At 42.8% G+C, this 21,910-nt stretch overlaps 1 protein-coding gene across 1 annotated transcript in view; it reads right to left on the reverse strand.

The window, feature by feature from the left end:
* Positions 1 to 21,910, reverse strand: part of DIAPH3 (diaphanous related formin 3) — a 128,846-nt gene that overhangs the window by 101,112 nt on the left and 5,824 nt on the right. Inside the window, exons 5-14 of the mRNA XM_081907301.1 lie at positions 19,023 to 19,153; positions 16,572 to 16,646; positions 15,557 to 15,626; positions 13,133 to 13,269; positions 11,213 to 11,318; positions 8,180 to 8,290; positions 7,659 to 7,777; positions 7,206 to 7,322; positions 5,066 to 5,184; positions 4,560 to 4,624 (exon numbers count right to left, since the gene is read on the reverse strand). Coding sequence (XP_081763427.1) covers positions 4,560 to 4,624; positions 5,066 to 5,184; positions 7,206 to 7,322; positions 7,659 to 7,777; positions 8,180 to 8,290; positions 11,213 to 11,318; positions 13,133 to 13,269; positions 15,557 to 15,626; positions 16,572 to 16,646; positions 19,023 to 19,153 — 1,050 coding nt within the window. The remainder of the gene's footprint in view (positions 1 to 4,559; positions 4,625 to 5,065; positions 5,185 to 7,205; positions 7,323 to 7,658; positions 7,778 to 8,179; positions 8,291 to 11,212; positions 11,319 to 13,132; positions 13,270 to 15,556; positions 15,627 to 16,571; positions 16,647 to 19,022; positions 19,154 to 21,910) is intronic.

Genomic DNA, 21,910 nt, shown 5'->3' on the forward strand with positions numbered 1-21,910 from the left:
TTAAGTGTTCCCCAAAACTGTCTTTCCAATCATGATAATTACCATCTTCCATTAGCCAAATAAGGACAAATGCAGTACAAATACCTGTCTAGTTCCTAGCAGGGTGAAGCAGGTCCTTTACTTATTCCACAGGTTGATGTACTAGTTAATCATAAAAACCTCTTCGCAGTTTACATAAAATATACATTAATATTATAATAAAAACAGATATAAAAAAAAATTAGCCTAAAACATTTCAAAATAAAATAAAACCAGCAATTTTATAAATGTACACTATAAGACAATTATTATATGTCAGGGTAGGGTTGCTTAGACAACAGAGTTTTAGTAGGCACTGAAAACAGTACAGTGGTACTTCGGGTTACATACGCTTCAGGTTACATACGCTTCGGGTTACAGACTCTGCTAATCCAGAGTAGTGCTTCAGGTTAAGATCTTTGCTTCAGAATAGTGCTTCAGGTTAAGATCTTTGCTTAAACAGTTCTGAGTGACGTCTCACATTCTGAGGCGTTGCTATGTTCACAGAGGGGAGTGTTTCTCTGTTTGCTTTTTCCTTTCGCTTTTGCGGTGAGGCAGCAAGATGTGCGCTCTCTCGCCGGGGTGATTTAAGATGTTTTTTCTACAAGATTAAAGACTGTTGGAGTTAAGCAAGAACGCTTGCGTGCAGTCTGATTTATTACACACACATTGCAAGTTTCTAGCCGCTGCGACGACTCTGCTACAGGAAGCTGACGGAGAGCTATCCACAGGGGTCCAGTGGGGCGCAGCAGAAGCCTGCTGGACACCATCCAAAAGCCAAGAGGTTATGGGAAGTTTGAAACTGTTGCCAAGTCGTGCAGGTGTGTGTGAAAGCCAGCTGAGAGGAGGCTGCAGCCAGTTGGAGTCCTGCCTAAAGTTTGAGGCAGAGGAGCTCGCTGGGAGGAATCGGATCTCCAAGGACCGGGTGCCTGGAGGAGCTGCTGTTACGTGAGTACGCTCAGCCCCGGGGGAGAAATGGCTCAGCCCCAAGAATATGGCTTTGGGCTTAAGCTGCCATGTCAGAAGCTGAGTAGCCAAAGTTGGCTGGAGTGGCGTTTTCAAGCAGAGCTTTTCCTGGTCGGGCAGCAGCTGTGGGACATAGTCCAGCCACCACAGAAGGCAGCTGGGAAAGCAGAGGCTGAAACGGTTGCAGAGCAAAGTGAAGTTGAGAAGCGTGTGCTTGCTTTTTTGGCAGAGAATGTGAATGCTCATCTAAGGCCAGTTGTTCTGGATGCTAAAAGGCCAGAGGCTGCTTGGCTAGCACTCCGTGAGGCTTGTGAAGCTGGGGTGCGAAGCAAAGGCCAAGATGTGGCTGCATCCGAAGGGGAGAGGCAAGATGGCGCTGCCCACATTCTTGAGAGCCGACACACAGCTGGGAGGAGCTGGGAGCCCCCACGGGGGGACGAAGGGACTGTTGCTGTTGCTGCAACGTGTCTGTGTGAGGAGCCAGGAGAGAGGCCAAGAGTTGGGGGCCCTTTACCCACCAGAGGGGGTGCAGGAAAACGTCCTGGGAGCCCTGGGAGCAGTGGGGGGGGGCAGTGAGCGGTTAAAGCTCAGAGACGCCTCATTTTCCAAAGGCTGCCAAGAGTTGTTTACGCCATGAGCTGAAGCCTAGCCGTGCCGGAGGCTTCAAGGCCAGCCACCTGTGACAAGTAGAGATAAGAGCTGTGAAGTTGTGTGGGAACGCTGAGACAAGTCCGGTCTCCAAGGCAACTGAAAGAGTTGCATCTACGGAAGCTGTGAAGGTCGTGGGCAAGTCTTCCTGCCAGGGGGAGTCTGTTGCCGTGACAACCAGAGAGGACATCTGCAGAGGCCCCAAGGACGGGGGCAGGAAGAAGTTTTTTGCCATGGCAATGCTTAAGGACAACTCCAGTGAGGGCAGAGTGATGTGCTGGGTTATTGACTCTGGAGCGAGCCATCACCTGATGCCAGCAACACCTAGTGTTGAAATGTTGAACTGCAGAGCTGTTTCAGCTGGGAAAACAGTTGTTTTTGCTGATGGGTCACAGAGGCCTTTATCTAACGTGGCAAATGTTTTTGTTTCTTTCTTGCAGGCGGAGCTGGAGGTTTACGTTGTGCCTGAGATGAAACAGTGTCTTTTATCTGTATCTTGTCTCTTAAAAGAGGGGTACAAGGTTTGCTTTGAAAATGATGTCTGTTCTATTTCCAGGGGTGGGAGGCAACTCGTCAGTGTTGCATGCCAGAACAATCTCTTCGTTTTGGAGACACCTCTGGAGGGTGAGGGAGCACAGGCGAAGTGTGCAAACGTTCACACTCATGATTCATGTGCTTGCTTGTGGCACAAAAGAATGTCACATGGCTCTTGGGAAGATATCCAAAGGTTGCCCCAGTACACAGTAGGGTGCAGGATAAAATCATGTGACCAATCTCTAGATTGTAGGGCATGCAGAAAGGCAAAGGTAAAAGGGTGCAGTTATCCCAGGGTGGAGAGGGTAACCACAAAACCTTTTGAGCTTGTGCACACAGACCTTTTTGGGCCCATGCCAAAGCCGAGTCTGGGCGGGGCCAGGTTTGTGCTGACGCTGACAGATGATTTTAGCCAGAATGGCTGGTCCTTCTCGCTGAGAACGAAAGGCGAGGCAGCGCAACTGATCAAAGATTGGGTTGTGGCAGTGGAACTACGGTTCTCCACCAAAGTGCAGGGGTTCAAGAGTGACTGAGGTGCAGAGTTTACTGGGTCTGCTCTGCAGAGTTTCTTCCGTCAGAAGGGGATACGTCACAAGGTGACGGGTGCTACTTCTCCTCAGGAGAGGGGCGTGGCGGAGCTTACGAGTAAAGCTCTGGCTCAGGCAACAGAGGTTCTACTGTGTGACTCCGGCTTGCCTCAGAGTTTTTGGAGCGAGGCCTGGAGGGCGGCCAATTTCAAGATGAACAGATCCTACAATTCAGTGGTAGGTGACACCCCATATTACATGCTCCACGGAATGAAGCCAAAGCTGCATTTCTTCCGTGTATTCGGTTCACAGGCCTGGGTGCCTGTGCCAAAGGCTCAACGAAAGCAAGGTGGCCCGAGGTTCCAGAAAATGATCTTCTGTGGATATGAACCTGCGACAAAGGGGTGGAGGTTTGCATATCCAGAAGGTGATCAGACCAAGCTTCTGATCAGTAAACATGCTGAGTTCTGTGAGCAGAATGGTTGGTCAAGGATCCATGCAAATTCTGACGTTCTCTCAGAATGTCTGTCTGATTCTGAGGAGGAGGGAGAGCTAGAGGCTGAACCTGCTGCTGAGGACCAAGTCTCTGAACAGGGTCAAGAACAGGGTTGGGCATCTCCACAGGTTGTTAAAAGAGAGCCCAAGAGTGAGCCTTCGTCTCCTGTTAGCAAAGTACAGAAGGCGCGAAGACGTAGTAAGTCAGAGGGGGAGTCTTCTGATGTAGAGGACACACTTGCTGGCCCCAGTGGGTCAGAAGGAGCACCTGAGATTGTGCTCAGACGGTCCACTCGCACCACGAAGGGAGTTCCACCTGAGAGGTTTCAGGTCACTAGCGCGTGGATTGGTTTCGCACAGTGCGAACCTGGGAGTTTTGAGGAGGTTCAACGGTTGCCTGAGACAAATGCCAGAAAGGGACGAGAGGCAATGGAAAGGGAGTTGAACTCAAAGAGGTCTGTAGATGTGTGTTCACAGTTTCCCGAGACGAGAGGGGGTGTGCAGAGAATCAGAACTTACAGGGTTAAACAGTTCTGAGTGACGTCTCACATTCTGAGGCGTGGCTATATTCACAGAGGGGAGTGTTTCTATGTGTGCTTTTTCCTTTCGCTTTTGCGGCGAGGCAGCAAGAGGTGCGCTCTCTCGCCGGGGTGATTTAAGATGTTTTTTCTACAAGATTAAAGGCTGTTGGAGTTAAGCAAGAACGCTTGCGTGCAGTCTGATTTATTACACACACATTGCAACAGTTTCTAGCCGCTGCGACGACTCTGCTACAGGAAGCTGACGGAGAGCTATCCACAGGGGTCCAGTGGGGCGCAGCAGAAGCCTGCTGGACACCATCCAAAAGCCAAGAAGGATGAGAACAGAAATCGTGCTCCAGCAGGAGGCCCCATTAGCTAAAGTGGTGCTTCAGGTTAAGAACAGTTTCAGGTTAAGTACGGACCTCCGGAACGAAATAAGTACTTAACCCGAGGTACTACCGTAGAGCAAATATACCTGCATAATAACATCAATGGGCAGGGAGTTCCAAAGTGCAGGTGCTGTCCCACTGACAGACCAAATCCTTACAAGCACAGAACAAATATCATGTGGAATTTGTAATAGCAGTTGGGAGAGGATTTTCATCAGGAGAATGACATGGAAAAGAAGGTTTAGACAGCCCTTTCCCAAACGATTGCACCAATCCAGGAAACAGAAATCACTTGATTACTTTTTATGTTAAAACTAAAGTGTTGGATTTGAATCACAGGTCTTGGGCATCAGGCCTATTTTAGCTCTTTAAAATCATGAATTATTAATGTCTCAGAACACATTGTAATGTATACATTTAAAGTTAAGCATATCTGAATAAAACAACCTGAAATTACTAACCTTTTTTGAAAATTCTGAAGCTCTCTCTTCAAGTTCTTCTATTTTCTTTTGCTCAATACAAATATCTAATAGGAAGCCAAGGTTTGGGGTTTTAAAAAGTAATTTGAAAAGCAAGCTTTCAGCTCCTAGTCAGCCTGCCCCAAGGCTGAGCTCTATTTGGCTCACATTCCACACACAGCAGTGTCAGAGCAATCAACAGAAGATGAGTATTGAAGAATGCTTAATGGTGACTCAGTTGCCCAGTATTACTTCTCTCCCTTCTTATAATAAGACATGTCAACACATAGCCAGCTGTGATATCAGGACAGCTAGAAAGCCCAGTAGCTATCAGAGACCACAGAAAACAGTGTTAAGTGGGAAGGTAATTGTGACCCATTATTGTGGCCCACAGCTATGGTTTCTAAGCAGTTTTTTTTAAAGAGGAATAGGTTTGCTTTTAACCACATACCAGCTAATCTTTTTAAACATGCTTTTTATAGGTAGAATAATAATATAAAAAGACTTACTCATTAAATGACTGAAGTCTACATCCAGTCTTTTACGATAACTAAAATCTGGGTCTACTCCACTTCGATGTAAGACTATCTGTGAAATGCACTCTTCAATTAACTTAAAATATAGTGGCCTATACAGGTGAAAGAGAAAAATACATATTGCAGAACAAGCTGAAAGTTCTTCATTCTACAAGTAATGTTGCTTCTGAGAAGCAAAGGTTTCATATTACAGGGTTTATTATTAATATTGATTCAATTTATATTCTGCTTTTCCCCCAAAGGAGCCCACAGTGGTATGTTAAGGTTTTTTATTTAGTTTTAAGAAACTTCATTTCAGAAAAAAAGCACTCTTGAAGCCTGGAGGCCTGATCAAACATTACTTTCTATGACCCTAGCATTATTCTGCCTCACGTGATACATGCCAGTCCTATGTGGTTTGATTTTAACAATCAAAATCTGATTTAAGATTGAACTGTTTAGTGTTACTTGCAATAATGATGTAACAGCTGACTATTTGTAAAGCAGAGAAGAAAAGAAAACTGCTAAGGGCCTTTTACATAGTGCTACATTGGTTACAACCAAAGTGTCATAATATGTCTTGTCCCACTACATAAATCAGGCCAAGAGAACAATAATATGTTCACATGAAACGAGGCTCTAATGCGCATTTTCCCCCCCAACATAGTCATCCATTATGATGCAGCATGTTTGACATGGATAAAGGAATGGATGATATTTTAAAAAATACTAGATTGCTGGATCTGTAAGGGTATGATATGGCATGCATATCTGTGGCATGAAAAAGCAAAGGTCCATAAAGACTTTTTAAATTAAACTGTAAGGAGAAGCTTTTTTGTTGTATGGTCTAGGTATAAGAATCTACTTAAAGGGAAACCACCATAGTTGCTATCCCTCATGGAGGCTTGCGCCTTTCCTCCTGCATGGAGGAAAGGCTCCCCTTCAGCACCGGGCACTCAGCTCTAAGGCAGGCCTTGCACACAGCAAGCACAAGAAAGGCCAGCACGGCGCCTGTCTGTCTGCCCTGGATTACTGCAATGCGTGGTACATGTGGCTGCCTCTGAAGATGATTTGGAAAATTCAGCTGGTGCACAATGGCCTAATTGCTCACCAAAACAGAACAGTTTGGGGGGCATATAATGCCAATCCGGGCCCAATTTAAAGTGCTGGTGCTGACCTATAAAGCCTTACACAGCTCAGGACCTCAATACGTTAAGGACCGCCCCTCCCCATATGAACCAACCCAGACCTGTCCTCCAAGGCCTTTTCTATGTCCCTCCTCTCTGAGAAGTTCAGAGGGTAGCAACACGAGAACAGGCCTTTTCTGGGGTGGCCCATCTGGAATACTATCCCAAGAACGGCTTGCCTGGCATCGTCACTACATGTCTTTAGATGCCAGGCAAAAGCATTTCTCTTTACCCAAGCCTTTGGTCATTAAATAATTTATGGTCTGTTAAAGGGGGACTGATATTATGATTTTATTATTATTATTCTGCCTATCATTATGCTTTGTATTGTGTTTTTATTATTATGTTCCACAGAATATATTTTAAATGTTGTACACCACCCAGGAATCTTTTGATAAAGGGTAGTATATATATTGAATCAATCATTATCATCATAATCTAAGTGACAGTTCATGTGTCATTGGAGACAGCTCAATCTTGCAAATAACTACTCAATCTACTCATGTAACCAGAGAAGGGAACACCTGCAAATCAAGACTTCTCTTTCACGATGAGAAAAAGCACCACCTAAAAAAAAAAAAAAAATGGAAGGGAGCAGAGTTTTCTCATATGTCACTTTCAGAATTATATTGCTACCATGGGTAATCATGTGAATAGTTGTTTACAAGTGAGCTTGTTCCAATATATGAACTGGTTCTTAGATATGCTGGCAGCAAAGACCACCTTTCCTTGGCAAGCATATGGCCCATTTTAACTTTAGTCTAGGAAAAGCTCAGTTTGCCTTGGAATTCCTCCTCTTATCAAACTAAGTAACTTGCATCAGTTCACAAGTTATTCCCTTTTCACAGAGGGAAAAAAAAACATCCAGGGAAAAAATCCAGGTGGTAAACATTATACAATCTTTTATAATAAATACCTAGGTAGGAGCTATTGCAAGTTTTCCTTACCTTATAAGAGAGTCATTTCTGATCAACAAGAGATGCTGAAGTATAGAAAGAAAATAGCCTTCTGCACTTGTGTCCTTTACAGTGTTCCACACCACATTGTAAACATCATTTGCTTCAGTATCCAGGTCAAGGATGATACAGCTAATTTGTATTCTAGGCCATACAAGTACTTTACTCTTTCAAAGCAAAATTTATTTTTTATTATAATTTCAACATTTAAATAACCAAGCTGAGATGTGTAAGTTAAGCACAGCTACTTCATGTGTTTGGCCCAAACTGCCTTCCCTGCTCGCCTGGACCCATAGTCCTGGAACAACATGCACACTCTCATTTTCTACATCAGCACCTCTTACTTCCAATTAAAATAGAAAAAGAAAGGCATCACCAATGGGATGCTTGCTACCAATCCCAGGTCTAAAATTTTTGGGTTCTCTGTCCTCTTTCAAAGGATATTCAAAGTCCAATCTGATATCTTCTAAACGATGGGAAAATTCAATCATGTCTTCTTCTGTATGTTCACAGAACACTTTTAGTTGAATATCCAAAGCATCATTCTTTAAGCATTTCAGTTGCTGCAGCAGGAAGGGAGAATACAACAGTGCTTAATTAATGACTGTGTATAAATATAAGTTATTCTGAACAAAATCCAATTTTTAACATAGCAAGGGATTTATTTGGGAGAATTTACATTAATTATTCAAATAAACAAATGATATATTTTAAAATTTGGAATACATTACATAAAACAAAGCTGGTACTAAAGATTATTGTTACTTCATTTTCATCTATACATTTGTGGATCAATTTCTATATGTAATCTTTCATTCCCTGTCTTAATAAATTACACCAAAAAGGGCTTAACACAACTTTTCCTCAGCCAAGAAAAATAAACTAATTTAAATATTAATTATCTCTCTCTCTCTCTTACACACACACACACACACACACACACACACACACTATAGGGGACTTACTGGCACTTGCTCTTTCAATCCACAGCGCATAAATTCATTTCTAATGTGGAGTCTGAAGTCCAAATCATCAGGAAACGTAACTAGTGCATTGATCAGCTGCATACAGGCTACCTGCAAGAAAAATAATATTTCAGAAGAAAACAGACCAAACAATAGTAAATTGCATGTGCTCAGCTTACAACCATTTATGACTTGATATTTTATTACTAAGAGTGCAAGAGTATCAAGTCGCCATGACATGCAACCCAGTGTGCTACTTGTTAAATATTGCTAAAGAGTATCTAAATCAGGGTGATCCAACGGACGGCCCTTTTTTGGCAGCCCTCAACAACATGACACACTCACGCCCTCAGCCCTCATGCTGCCTTCCCAAAGCCAGAGAAGGAGATTCTGGGCTTGAGGAAGAAGGCATGAGGACTCTGGCATGGTCCAGGAGTCCTCCCACCTTCTTCCCAAAGCCTAGTTAGTGCTTTCCCAGCTTTGGGAAGGAGGCGCGAGGGCTCTGGGACTGCCAGAGTCTTGTGGCTCCTTCCCAAAGCTCAGCACCTGGCTTAGGGAAGGCAGTGTGAAGGCTTGGGGGGGGTGTCAAATTTTGGCCTTGCTCCTGCCCCCTGCGTGACAAGGCAGTGTGTGGTCTACAGGTTATGTGTCAAAGTACTCTTGCAGCCCACTTGGCATGAAACTTTGGGCCACTTTGATCCAAATCATTTTAGATGACTACTGCATATATGTTAGACTCAATAGGACACAACCAACACATCTGGAAATGTATGCCAACATAAACCAATAACCTACCAGCTCAAACAACAAAAGATGAATAAAACAATTTAATTTTTCACCCATGTCCTCTCTCTATATATATACATATATTACAAAAAATATACCGTATTTTTCTGTGTATAAGACGCCCCATATTTTTTTGAACCCGAAATTAAGAAATCAATATTTTAAACATCAAACAGAACAACTTTTTTTTTCATTTAGAGTACCAGGGAGAGCTCCTGCTCTGCCTAACCTGGCTTGCCGCAGTGGTCTGCACTGGTTGGCAGAAGTAGTAAGTGAAATGACAGGCCTTCATGGCGCCTGCAGTGCGTTTCTTTAATCTGGCAAAATGTCCAGGTTTTTTTTTGTGCCGAGTAGGTGCATGCCCCTTGGATGGAAACTGGGAGTGGAGCCTGTCAGGCAGTAGGACCCCGTGGGTGAGAGTTGAAGTGTCTTGTTTGTGAGTGTGTGAGAGAGATTCAAAGAGGGGAAAGTAAGAGAGGCTTGAGGAACTGGGAGCAGCAGCGGTGACAATGGCAACACGTCAAGTATGAGATGCCTGGGCAGCCATGCTGCTCCACTGAGGCTGCGAAGGAAGCACTGCATAAGAGACAAGGAGCTGCTGGCTGCCTCTCTGGCCCACGTCGCATCTCCATTCATAGCCAACGCAGGCAGCAGCTTAATGGACAGATTCCCTCCGAGACCAGCAAGGAGGCAGCAGCGGAGGCCGGCAACCGCAGCTGCAGCCCACCTAGGTCTCAGCTCCAGGGCCTGCCCAGCCCCCTTTCAGGTGTGTGGGGGGGCGTCCCCCTTTTTTGGTGCATTGTCTTGAGTGCCTTTTCCAAGCCACATTGCACTCTCGCCCTTTCGGTTGTTTGTTTGTTTGCAAACCTCTCACTGCAAAAGTGACCCTCCTAATTCTCCCTTGCAGGCTTTAGTCGAGCATCGTGTGCATGTGCTCCCCCCCTAAATAATACCCCCAGGCTTCCTCTGCTACTCGTAAGTAGTGTTTTTCTTAACCATCTATGTATAAGACAACCCCAAATTTCTGACTAAAAAAAATTAGCAAAAAAAATCATCTTCTACATGGAAAAATATGGTATATATATTTTTACCATGTATGCTACACATAGAATGTATGTAAATTCTTAATAAATTTCACACATCACAGTAAACCTACACATTAATACAAAGTCTCCTTTAAATCAGGAGTGGGGAACCTTTTTCAACCTAAGGGCCACATTTTCTTACAGCCAACCTTCCAGGATCCACATGACTGCAATGGGCGAGGCCAAAACAGGTGAGGTCAGAGCTGGTGCACACCCACCCATAGGCAAATACCCATTAAAAATGCATGTAAGAGCAGTTGCCCAAGTTTGCTTTTTTCCTCCTCCCCCAGTACCATTTCTTTTTCTGTTACAGAAGTCTGAGGGTGCTGCTATTGATCTCTGGGAGCTTTTTGCAGCTGAAGGGCAGGATAAAATACTTCAAAATAAATGCAGCACAAGCCATATGCAGTTTCTCATACTCTCTCATGAAGCACTCAGGCTTCAAAAAACAGTTTGGCTTTTTTCTTTTTTTATTAAACATCTATCTTTTTATTAAATTTATTAAATTTCAAACCTAATTGCTGGAAGAGGGGGATATTCATATATTGCAGCTGTGGAGGAGAGGGTTAGCTCAGCCAATAAGCATCAACACAGGCTGTCTTAAAGTTAATTGCCAATGCAAGGGAAGGTGGGTGTTCAGTAAGCTACACACCGTAACATTCTTACAACAGGAGAAAAAAGCTTTTGCAGTTCTAAATCCAACACCCCAAAGACCATTAGCCATTAAGATAAAAAGTCCAACCACTATTCAGCTATGTATTTTTTCAGACCAAGTATGTTATGTGGGCATATAAGACTTTTAGTGCACATGTTCCACAGTACTTCAAACCCCCAAACTCCATAACACTTGGGAAAATATGAACTTCTGGTTTTGCTTTTTAAAAAATCCATCGCTATTGGTCTCAGGAAAAAGTAGCTTTTCCAAGTGGTACAGTAGATTGCAACATGTTACTAATGTTGCACATAAGCTCTGACATCCTAAGTCATCATCATAATAGAGCCATAATAGAGCCACAAATCAATACAACTGATTGCACAGAAATGTCACTGTCTGCCCATCTGCAAATAGAACTGGTACATATACCCCACCCTAGCTTTATTTTTAGTCTTCCTTAGACGCTGCCTCTGCTATAAAAAAAAAGCACACAAACTTATCATTTACTTGCAGATGGATGGAATTCCCCTGAAGACCTTCCACAATGGGACAAAATCTGTCAATGTTTTTCTCTTCTGCTGCTGTAGTCAAAGCGTCCAAAATTTTTTCAAGGCTATAACATGAAAAACCAAATAAATAATTTATATTTACCAATAAAAAGAAATGGATTATAATAGCATAAAACTAATTTTAAAGCAATTTCTTTATTTAATGTCCTTAAAGCAAGTTTGAGGAGGACTATGCATACAGAATTCTATATTAAGATTACCAGCTGGAATGGAATCTTCTCTATAATCTATTTATTATTACTTATCATCATCATCATCATTTATTATTATTATTACTATTACAGTGGTACCTCGGGTTAAGAACTTAATTTGTTCTGGAGGTCCGTTCTTAACCTGAAACTTTTCTTAACCTGAGGTATCACTTTAGCTAATGGGGCTTCCCGCTACCACGCGATTTCTGTTCTCATCCTGAAGCAAAGTTCTTAACCCGAGGTACTTCTTCCAGGTTAGCACCGTCTGTAACCTGAAGCGTCTGTAACCTGAAGTGTCTGCAACCCGAGGTACCACTGTACTACTACTACTACGATTTGTATGCCGCCCTTTATCCGAAGATCACAGGGCAGTTTACACTACAAAAATACCCAACTTAGTAACAAACAAAACAATACCCACCCACTCACAGTTTAAAAGGCCAGATTGTTTAGGAGAATTGGGAGAATTCCCCACCAGCTGAAGTTTCCAAACCGTTTTCAGTGGCAGCCCCATGTATAACATGTTCCAATAATCTAACCTAGATTACCAGAGCATAGACAGCATATGTTAGGTTATTCCTGCCCTGACAGGGCTGCAGCTGGGCCACTAGTCGAAGCCAATGAAAGGCACTCTGCACCACCAAAAACACTTGAGCCACAAGTGGGCTCTACGAAGTGGGAAAGTGCACTCATGTGATTGTTTCAATGGCCTGAACCATTTGGATGTTCTACAAGTCAGCCCGGGCTTCAACAAGTGTGCCAGTCACACCAACCAGGGCCCTCTGGAAACCAACTGAATCCATCAACCTCTGAGGGCTGGCACAGTCAGTCACTAACTGCCTGTGCAGTGTACCCCTTACCAGGCATGCCCCGCCCCTACACCACACCTCCCCTTGCCCAGAGCCACTGTAATTGGAGTCCCCCTGCCCTCCGCAGTTCCTCTCTTCCCATACACATCTTACCTCCCTTAATATAAACAAACAAACCCAAATTTAAAAAACACACAAATTTAAAAGCAATAATTTTTTTTTTGAAAAACATTTTAAACAAATAAGGCAAGGCCATCATCAGAGAAGATGATGTTACGGGCGGGAGCGGGGGTGATTGCCCTTGCCTCCTCCTGAAGCCATTTCCCACAAAGGGACAACCGCCCATTGGACCATGTCTTGATATAGCCCCCAATTCCTTGGTAGACTGAGCCCAGATGGGCTCTCAATCATTCAGTCAGCAGGGGGTGAGATGGGGGAGGCTTCCCTCTGCCAGCCAAAGGTGCAAAAAGGCTGGCTTTCTTAAGAGGAGGAGGAATTCCAGCAGTTATGGAAGAGGGCCTGCTAAACAGCTCACCTCCTCCACTGAGGGTCTCTGGCTGCTGCCACCTTTGAGAGCGAAGCACCAGTTCCCTGGCTTTAACCCTTGTGATTGTACAGATGTTTGTAAAACAGGCCTCCATTCTGTACATCTTGGCAAAGCCTTGTTTGCAAACACCACCAAAACAATGTGTGCTAATGGATCCAGCTTTCTGTGCATTGTTTAAAAATGCTTACTGCCAAGGTATTGGTATTTTCAAGATTAAACTTTAGGTCTCAATACAACCATTTCCAATTAACAACTTTCACCTACTTACTTCTAAGTCACCAACCAACTTAGATATTCAGTGCTGTACTTACATGTTTTCCTCTCCAACAATACATATTGCAGAAAGAAGTTTAACTATATCAGTCATCATGCTGATTTGTTTAGGATCAATTGCTTTAGCCAGTAATGAAAAGCTTCTCTCTTCACCCATTATTCTTTCCAAACCATACTGGACAAAACAAAAAGTGATAGTTAACAGAAAGAAGGCAAGTGCCATCCATTTATAAAAAGAGTAATTTCTATTAGTTTACCAATTCTCCTAGCCACTTTCAAAATACAAATATTCCAGGTAGGCAGGACTGCACACTACTCAAATGACTAAAAAACTACCATGTAGTATTTTGTTGAAGCACTCATACAAAAACCTTATAGCAATAAGAATAAAATAACAAGGAAGAATACACAAGTGGAAATTTGCTTAGGCTCTTACAATTCTCAGAATATTTACCGTATTGGCCTGAATATAAGTTGCGCTTCTTTTCCAAATTCTGACCATGAACTGTTAAAAGAGCAGCTAAAATTTGCGACCTTGCAAAAATTGCCTTTTACAATAACACTGCTGAAACAAACATATAGTAAAATGGAACGGGTGTGAGACCCTGTGGAATTTTAAGGGAGTGGCATATATTGGGTAGTTTTCTTTTCTCCCCTCCCCTGAATTTTAAAGGTGTGGCTTATTTGCAGATGCAGCTTATATTCGGGCCAATACGGTAATACTCAGCCACACTAGACACACCCTTCACATTACTCACACACAGTAAACTTATACTACAGGCATACACGCAGTCTAATAATTGCCTAATACCGCCACACTGTGTCCTTCCACATCTGTCGCTAAGCCTTGCGTGCTCAGTTTTTTAAAGAACCTGGCTATTGTATGTGTGCTATCATACATGTGGGGTGGAATGGGGGACATCCCCACTTACGCACATCCAAGTGATGCAAGTAGGGGGCCGGAATGCAACCCTGTAGTGGAAATGCGGAAGACAATTGTATTTTGAGGAGTGAGGTGGCATGTCCCTTTCCCTTTAACATCCCCAGTTTGAGGTCTGCTGGATTCTCACCTGTCAGGGGTTTATTGGGTTCTTCTGTGTTGCAAGTGCTGGCTGGATGCCGGCTGCAGGTAGTGGGAGACTCTCAGCTGCTCTGTATTAATCATGAGTAATGCCAGGTGCACTTGATTGCATCAAGGCAGGCTATGAAAGCCATAGGTGGGAGGGGCCCGGTGAGCTTCTGCCCAGACCAAAGGACCTGATGATGGGACACCGATGGTCAGGGTCTTTTTCCTGCTGCACTACCTGGGGCTCCAGGCAGCTGAAGGGGAGATTGGGTAGCCCCTGTCGGGTATGTTTTATGTTATGCTTTGTATGCCTGCTAATGCTTTGTATGCCTGTTAAAACTGTTCTGGTTCCCTTTCCACCTCCTCATTCCTTTTGTCCTGATATCCTTGGAAAGAACTGTTGTACTTGGCAGCACAAACCCCCATATAAGTGGGAATTCCTGTATCCCACAGCAGAGCCACAGAAAGAATGCGGTTGGTCAATGGAGCCATGGACTCAAAAAGGTTGAAAACCACTGTCATAGGCAAATGACTAATTTGCAACATTCAATATTTTTATACAATCCCATCGTTTCACGCCCAGTCTTTGGCTTTACATGTTTCATTTTCATATGCATCATCTGCTATCTGTGTAAGCAGATAAAGTTAGTTTTTCATAAGAATACTCTGTATGTACCAACTGATTTACTCCTAACTGCCATATTTAAATTTTAAGTGAGTATTTAGCAGGGAGTGCAACAGATACAGTATCTTCTGCTGCTTTTGGAACATGCGTAGGGTCTCATATAGAAACAATGCTGTCCTGCAGAAAGGAAACTGGACTTGGATTTAAAATAAATGTGTTAGTTTCAGTGTGTAAATGTTGAAGTTTGATTCTACCAGTGGACTAAGCTAACTTCTTTTTCCAGTTGACACCTCATAAAAATGCATGAAGGCCTCCTAATGAGGAAACTAAATTAGTACCATGAGGTTGAAATCCTAAACACAAGGGGAAAGGGGAGGAGCCCCACTGGACACGACAAGATTAACTTGTAGATTAACTATGATCTTTTGGCACCTCAATGGCTTGATTCGCAGATAATGCTTAACATGTAATGCAAAAAATAAACTATTATTGAATGGAAACCATAACATACCAGATATTGACCCCAACAAGAACTGAACATAGGATTGCAGCTTCAATTTGTGTATCTAGTTATGTAAGTGCCAGTAGAATCAAGGATATGAGACAAAGGTTGGCATGTCACTTAACTGTTAACAGTATCAGTTATGTGTGTTTATACTTAATTTCTTCTTGAAATGAAAGTGTCACTGAGTTTAATAGGGCTTATTTCCAAGTAACCAAGTACTGTATACGACAGCAGTCTTAAATAATTAAGCAAATGATGTTGCTAACCTTATTATTCATAAAGGCCTTCAAACACTGTATGATCTTGTGCTGTAACTTCTTCAGAATTTGTTCCTGTCTGAAACAAATTAAGGACAAGAAATTTATATCATAATGCAAGCTATTCTACTCTTAGAATTAGGGCTGGGCAATATCTGCTTTTCAACAATGTGATGCATCACCAGCAGAGCATTACAGAAGAGCATTATAGTGATATATCACAATGTCTGAAAATGAGGAAGGAGGACTTCAAAGTGGTTTGAACTAGTTTAGTAGAGTAGCCAGTTAACCCTCCATAGCCATTCCTCATTTACACCACAATGCAGCTCCCATCTGCACCAATGGGACAGCATACACTGACAGCACAGCATCGCCTTGCCTAAGCACCTCACCGCCCCCAAGCAGACACACCAGCTCACTCCTAGCCTACCCCATGGCCATTGCCACCTCACTGTGTTCCCAACAGCTCCAGCACCACAGCCAGCCCCACTACTTCCATCTTGCAAGTAGTGACTTGAAGGGAAATGGGCACCGCCACCACCAATCAACCATGAAGGTACAGGGCTGGAGATGAGGAAAAGGAGCCAGCGCTGCTGCTACTGCTGTTCCCCACATGCTCCCATCACAGGGTCTTGCAGGAGGCACCAGGTGTGAGGCAGAAGGGATGGAGGAACAGCCCACTTGCTCAGCCGAAGAAATGATGGGTGGGCAAGCAGCGAGCACAGCACAAAGCACAAGAGGTAGGTGCAAGCATGCTGCCACCCCCAACCCCACTCCAGTATCTTTGGGGATGGCTGGCTGGGCTGTGGAGGGAGGAAGCGGGTCTTGAATGGCCCTGCTGGGCTCGCTGAGGATTGAGGAGGCCATGCCTGAAACGCTGGCAACACATGCGGGCATTCATGGTATATTGCCTGGCCTAAAATTGTGAAATCATTGCCGCAATGCAGGTTTCAAAACTGGTTTTGGGCGATGAATCAATACATCACCCAGGCCTAGACTGTATATTTGTAGAAAAAAATCTTACTGCTTTGCTTCAACCAATCTTTCCAAGATGTCCAGTAGTAATCCAAGTCCTTCATATCCAAAGTTCTTGACCCAACTGCAAGTATTAAGAGGTGGTGAAAAATATATTTTGAATATTGTATCCATTAGGTGACCTTTTATTTCAAGCAATTACTATAGTTATATAAAAATAGCGTCAAGAGCTCAGAATCCTTTCCGTGTGGTGGACAGCAAGACACCCACAAACCAGGAGACACAGATTTTTGCAGGCCAGTTTGATTTCTAGATTGGAATGTTAGTCTTGGTTTTGAGAAAAAGATGTCAGGTTTACATCTCCCAGCTCAACTATTTATTTATTTATTTTCTTTCTTTATGGGGGCTGTAGAGCTTGTAATCGAGTCCAGGACTATGGTGTGGGACAGTGGGGGTTAACCCACACCATCTTCTCCACTTAAATGTGTCCCTTCCTCCCACAAATACTATTTCCTCTATGTGAGCACACATTTTTTCCCAATCATGGCAAGTCACAGCTAAGCTGAGATATTTTGCTGCAAGAAAGCAGAGCACAAGGTCTCTATTCTATGCTGCAGTCACAATCTGGGCTGGGGCTTCCACAGCCTCTTTTTTGTGCAAGGCAATTATCAGACGTTGCTAATTGTTTCCAATATAATAGTGGGTCTTGGGCAAGTTAGTTTCCAACAGCAGCAAACTATGCAAGTGAATACATCTGTTCAATTACAGTACATACCCTGACTGCTGTTCATGAGCTAATGTTTGGTACCAAAAGAAAAAACCAATGTGGATATAACTGAAATTCAAAAACCAAGACAGCAGCAAAAAAGTTGAGAAAAGAAGAAAAACGCCCTCAAATAACATACAATTAAATACAGTATAACCACAGAAAATTGAAAAAGACTTTGAAAAACAGGTAACGAAAAAACAGACAAAAGTATGCTTATGTATGATTAACACCAATGTATCATTTTGACCAAATGTTTTTCAACCAGACACCAAACTTTTTTAGTGATACAGTGGTGCCTCGCAAGACGAAATTAATCCGTTCCGTGAGGCTCTTCGTATAGCGGTTTTTTCATCTTGCGAAGCAAGCCCATTGACAGCTTAGCGCTACAGCTGTCAAGCGGCTTCCAGCGATCAGCTGTTAAGCGGCTTATCAGCGGAACAGCTGATAAGCGGCTTAGCGGCTTAAGAAAAGGGCGAAAAAAGCGAAAAAACCCCGCGGGGGGATGCAAGATTTTTTTCTTCTTGCGAAGTAACCCCATAGGGGAATTCGTTTTACGAAGCGCCTCCAAAACGGAAAACCCTTTCGTCTAGCGGGTTTTTCGTCTTGCGAGGCGTTCGTCTTGCGGGGCACCACTGTACAATGCTTCCTATGTACACACAGACACAAACATGGGAAACTAAGTTTCTTAGCCTAATGTGCCAAATATTTTAACCATGTAACAGTAGTTACCACTTAAAAACAGCTGTCGCATCCTTAGGAAATACAAGTTTTAACAGCACTGAAAATCTTTACACATTCCGAAATATAAACTCCCCATGTGACATCACTCAAAAATAGGCAAAGACTTGCAGGCAACCTGTATGATATTTGAGAGAGGGATGTGTGTTTCATATATCATTTCCCAACTTGTTTACTGCTGTTTGGTATCAACTTATCTGCACATAGATAAGGAGGATGCCTTCTTTATAGTAAGAATGCCGATCATGCGGCATTAATATTGCAGCTCTGCTCCACATCTCTTCTCAGTAGCCCTACTGTGGGACACAAACAGTTGACACAGAAAGGGCCTTGAAAAGGTGCGTAGACAATAATAGAGAATAAGTTCTAAAATGTGTGAACATTTAGTGTTCATAAATGACTCTAAACAATTTATATGTAGACATTGCCATAAAACACTACAGCTAGTATTAAATCAAATTCTAATTTTAGTTCAAGAGACCTTTTGGCAACATCATAATGATATGGAGATTAATTTAGTATCCAGTAAATGAGAAACACAGATGAAGTACACGAGCAGCATAGCAATGCACACACGGGAGAATCATTGAGCTGCTATAAAACAAAAGCACCATCTTTTCTCTGGATCACAACACAAACTGTAGTCACTTGTTCCTACTTTAAAGTCCAATTCTGCTATCCCTACAACTTCAGCAAAAATATTAGACATGCAACTTCATATTTCTAATACCACTTGTATATATTTACAGGGGGGAAACAACAAGACATCTAGGAAAGGCATTTGGAGGAAAGTTACTGCCACTGATATTCAGAGATTGAGATTCTGGAGAAACTCTACCTTAAACAAAGTCAGAAACACACCTGGTAAAAGACAACACCTTATAAAATTTTACTAATTTGCTTTTTGTTTACTGAAGGAAGATGGTCATATAGAAATACAGCGACACACCTTTTTTTTTAAAAAAAGGAAAACTTTTGAACTACTTGAATTACCTGACAGGATTGCTAGTCAATGACACGCGGAGGGATTCTAAGCAACCGACAAGTTTTTCATCTACTGTTCCTGATTTCAGTTCATATATGAACTCCTGTGGTGAAATCTGCTTGCTACTCTTGAGGCACCCCTGCAAGGAAAGTAATACTTGCTCAATATCTCAGTTCACTGCATTTTACCAGTTACAATTCACAAGCATCTCATTAAACTACTAACTTTTAGAGAAACTCAGTATTTAACTAAAGCAATTTTCTAGCTAGTTTAAAATCATAAAATATGAAGAATGTATAACTTAGAAAGCTGGAATATAGATGCAATAAAATAAATGATAATTTAAAATTATATCTAGCTGATCATAAAAATTAAGCAATTACACATGGTACATAGGATTACTTGGAGAGCATTACATGTTTAAAGTTAACTACAGTGGTGCCCCGCAAGACGAACGCCTCGCAAGACGAAAAACCCGCTAGACGAAAGGGTTTTCCGTTTTGGAGGCGCTTCGTAAAACGAATTCCCCTATGGGGTTGCTTCGCAAGACGAAAAAAATCTTGCATCCCCCTGCGGGGTTTTTTCGCTTTTTTCGCCCTTTTCTTAAGCCGCTAAGCCGCTTATCAGCTGTTCCGCTGATAAGCCGCTTAACAGCTGATCGCTGGAAGCCGCTTGACAGCTGTAGCGCTAATCCGCTAAACTGTCAATGGGCTTGCTTCGCAAGACGAAAAAACCGCTAGACGAAGAGAATCGCGGAACGGATTAATTTCGTCTTGCGAGGCACCACTGTACCTCCTTACATTTATACAAGTAGTATTTTTTAAAAATAAAAAATGTATTTATAGCCTGCCCTACATTACAATAGATTCCAGGCTGGGGTACAGAAGTTACATAAAATTAACTAAAAACAACTAACCATAAAGCAACACATAATGGCCACTAACACTTTTAAAACTACTAGATTGGGTACTCACTCTAAGAACAAATACACTAATCATCTGCAAGTGCCTCCCTAGTGTATCCTCCCAAACATGCTAGCTTGGCATGTGCTGGGGGACCTGCAGTACAGAAAAAACTGAAACGTGTCATTACCCACCTGCATACTGAGCAGTATACAATATAAAATTAAATCTCAATACAAACATATTCAATGATATATTTAAAAAAATGAATACTTATCTAATACACTGTGGCCACAACTGCTTCAAGCCATCAGAATGATGCCCAGCCCTTTGCAGCAGCTTTTTAAAAATGCAACAAAAGCCGTATGGATTTCATGAGCAAAGGTTGCTGTATTTATAGTTTCCCCCGGATGCTATATCTATAGTAGCCTCCAGATGCTGGATCTGCAGCAAGAGGCAAAGGTGGCTCTTTTGCCAGTTTATCAGGAAGCCATATTGTTGAAGACAGGTTAAGGTATTCTCCAGGTCCTAGTGGGACCTTGCACGGCAGGGGAACCTGATGCAGTTCTGAATATAGGTAAATGTAAATGCCTTTAAGGCACAGGTTGTTCATTTTGAAAAGATTCTGGAAGCTAACTGAATTGAAGAGTCTTTACCAATACTGGTTTGTCTTTCAAACCTTATGAATCCCCCGTGTTTTGGAGAGGAGGTGCCTATAAGGACATGTAAATAGGTCTCTGGGCACATGAGGGTTTACAACTTGGGTATTCCCTGGATCTTAATCTAGCCTCTTTCCCCCCCCCCCTTTCTTTTTGAGAGGAGATCTTTACTTTTGGCCCTGGTTTCCACTAAGACATCTGTGAGAGCACCATTTCAGGGAGCAAGGCCAAATTGGAATTAAAGGCTGAATCCACTCCATTCCTAGGCAGTAGAAATAGGCAACCTAGGAACCTGTTGTACTGAACAGCTTTGACCTCTCTTCTTTCAAGAGTTGCTTCTTTCTGCTTCATTCTGCCTTGTCCTACCCAAACAAACTAAATTGCCATGACTGATAGTTACTGGGCAAACTAAAGCAATTCATCAGATGAAAATGAAACACACCTGTTTGGTAGATAAAGCGTTGTAAATCATTCGTACTTCATTTAAATGAAAGAGGCACTGTTTTCATTTTCTAAAAATAGCAGAACTAACAAACTTACATTCAGATTTAATAGTAGCCTAAATAGCCAGGAGTACCTTTTACCAACTATAGATAGTGTACCAATAGGGTTAGCCTAGCTGTGGAAATTCATGAATTGATAACCTCAAAATTTGATTATTGTAAGGCTCTCTATGTGGGGCTATCCTATGCCTGGTTCAGAAGCTCCAGCTGATGCAAAATGCTGTGACTAGTTTGTCGATGTACCTGTCAGAAATCAAGCCTATATCGGGAGTAACTGGCAACACTCCCAGGCACCCGGCTTGGTCTCCCGTTGACCTTCCTGACTGCATTCCCCAGCAAGATCCAGGCTAGGTCTCGATAGGCGATTCTTCTCAGCATGGGAAGAACACACCCCTCCCTCCTGCTCTCCCGGCAGGGAAAAGGAGATAGACAGAAACGTATTTACATGCTTTTATTCCTGTCTTTGCAGCATTACAGAAAACATGACTGCTCTCTTCAAGCTCCAGCAGTCGAGTGACAAACACCTCCTGTACTTCCTGTACAAGAGCAAGAGGAAGAGCTCATATTACACTCTGAGCTAATTCCGGTGCATTGCCCTGTGAGCTGACTGTCCCTCTGTTTCCCACGGACAGTCACAACATTCCCATCATGTTTACTTTTCAAGCTAGCAGTTTGCAGCTGCATTGCTTCTATATCGTAACAGTACCAGCACATAATTCCAGTGCTTAAAAGCAAGCACTGGCTGTCCATATTTAACCGGTCCAGGTTCAAGGTTCGTGCGTTAATTTACAAAGTTAATTTGTAACAATATGAGTCCATAATCCCTTATATC

Source organism: Podarcis melisellensis (assembly GCF_964234715.1).
Source record: "Podarcis melisellensis genome assembly, chromosome: 4".
NCBI lineage: Eukaryota > Metazoa > Chordata > Lepidosauria > Squamata > Lacertidae > Podarcis > Podarcis melisellensis.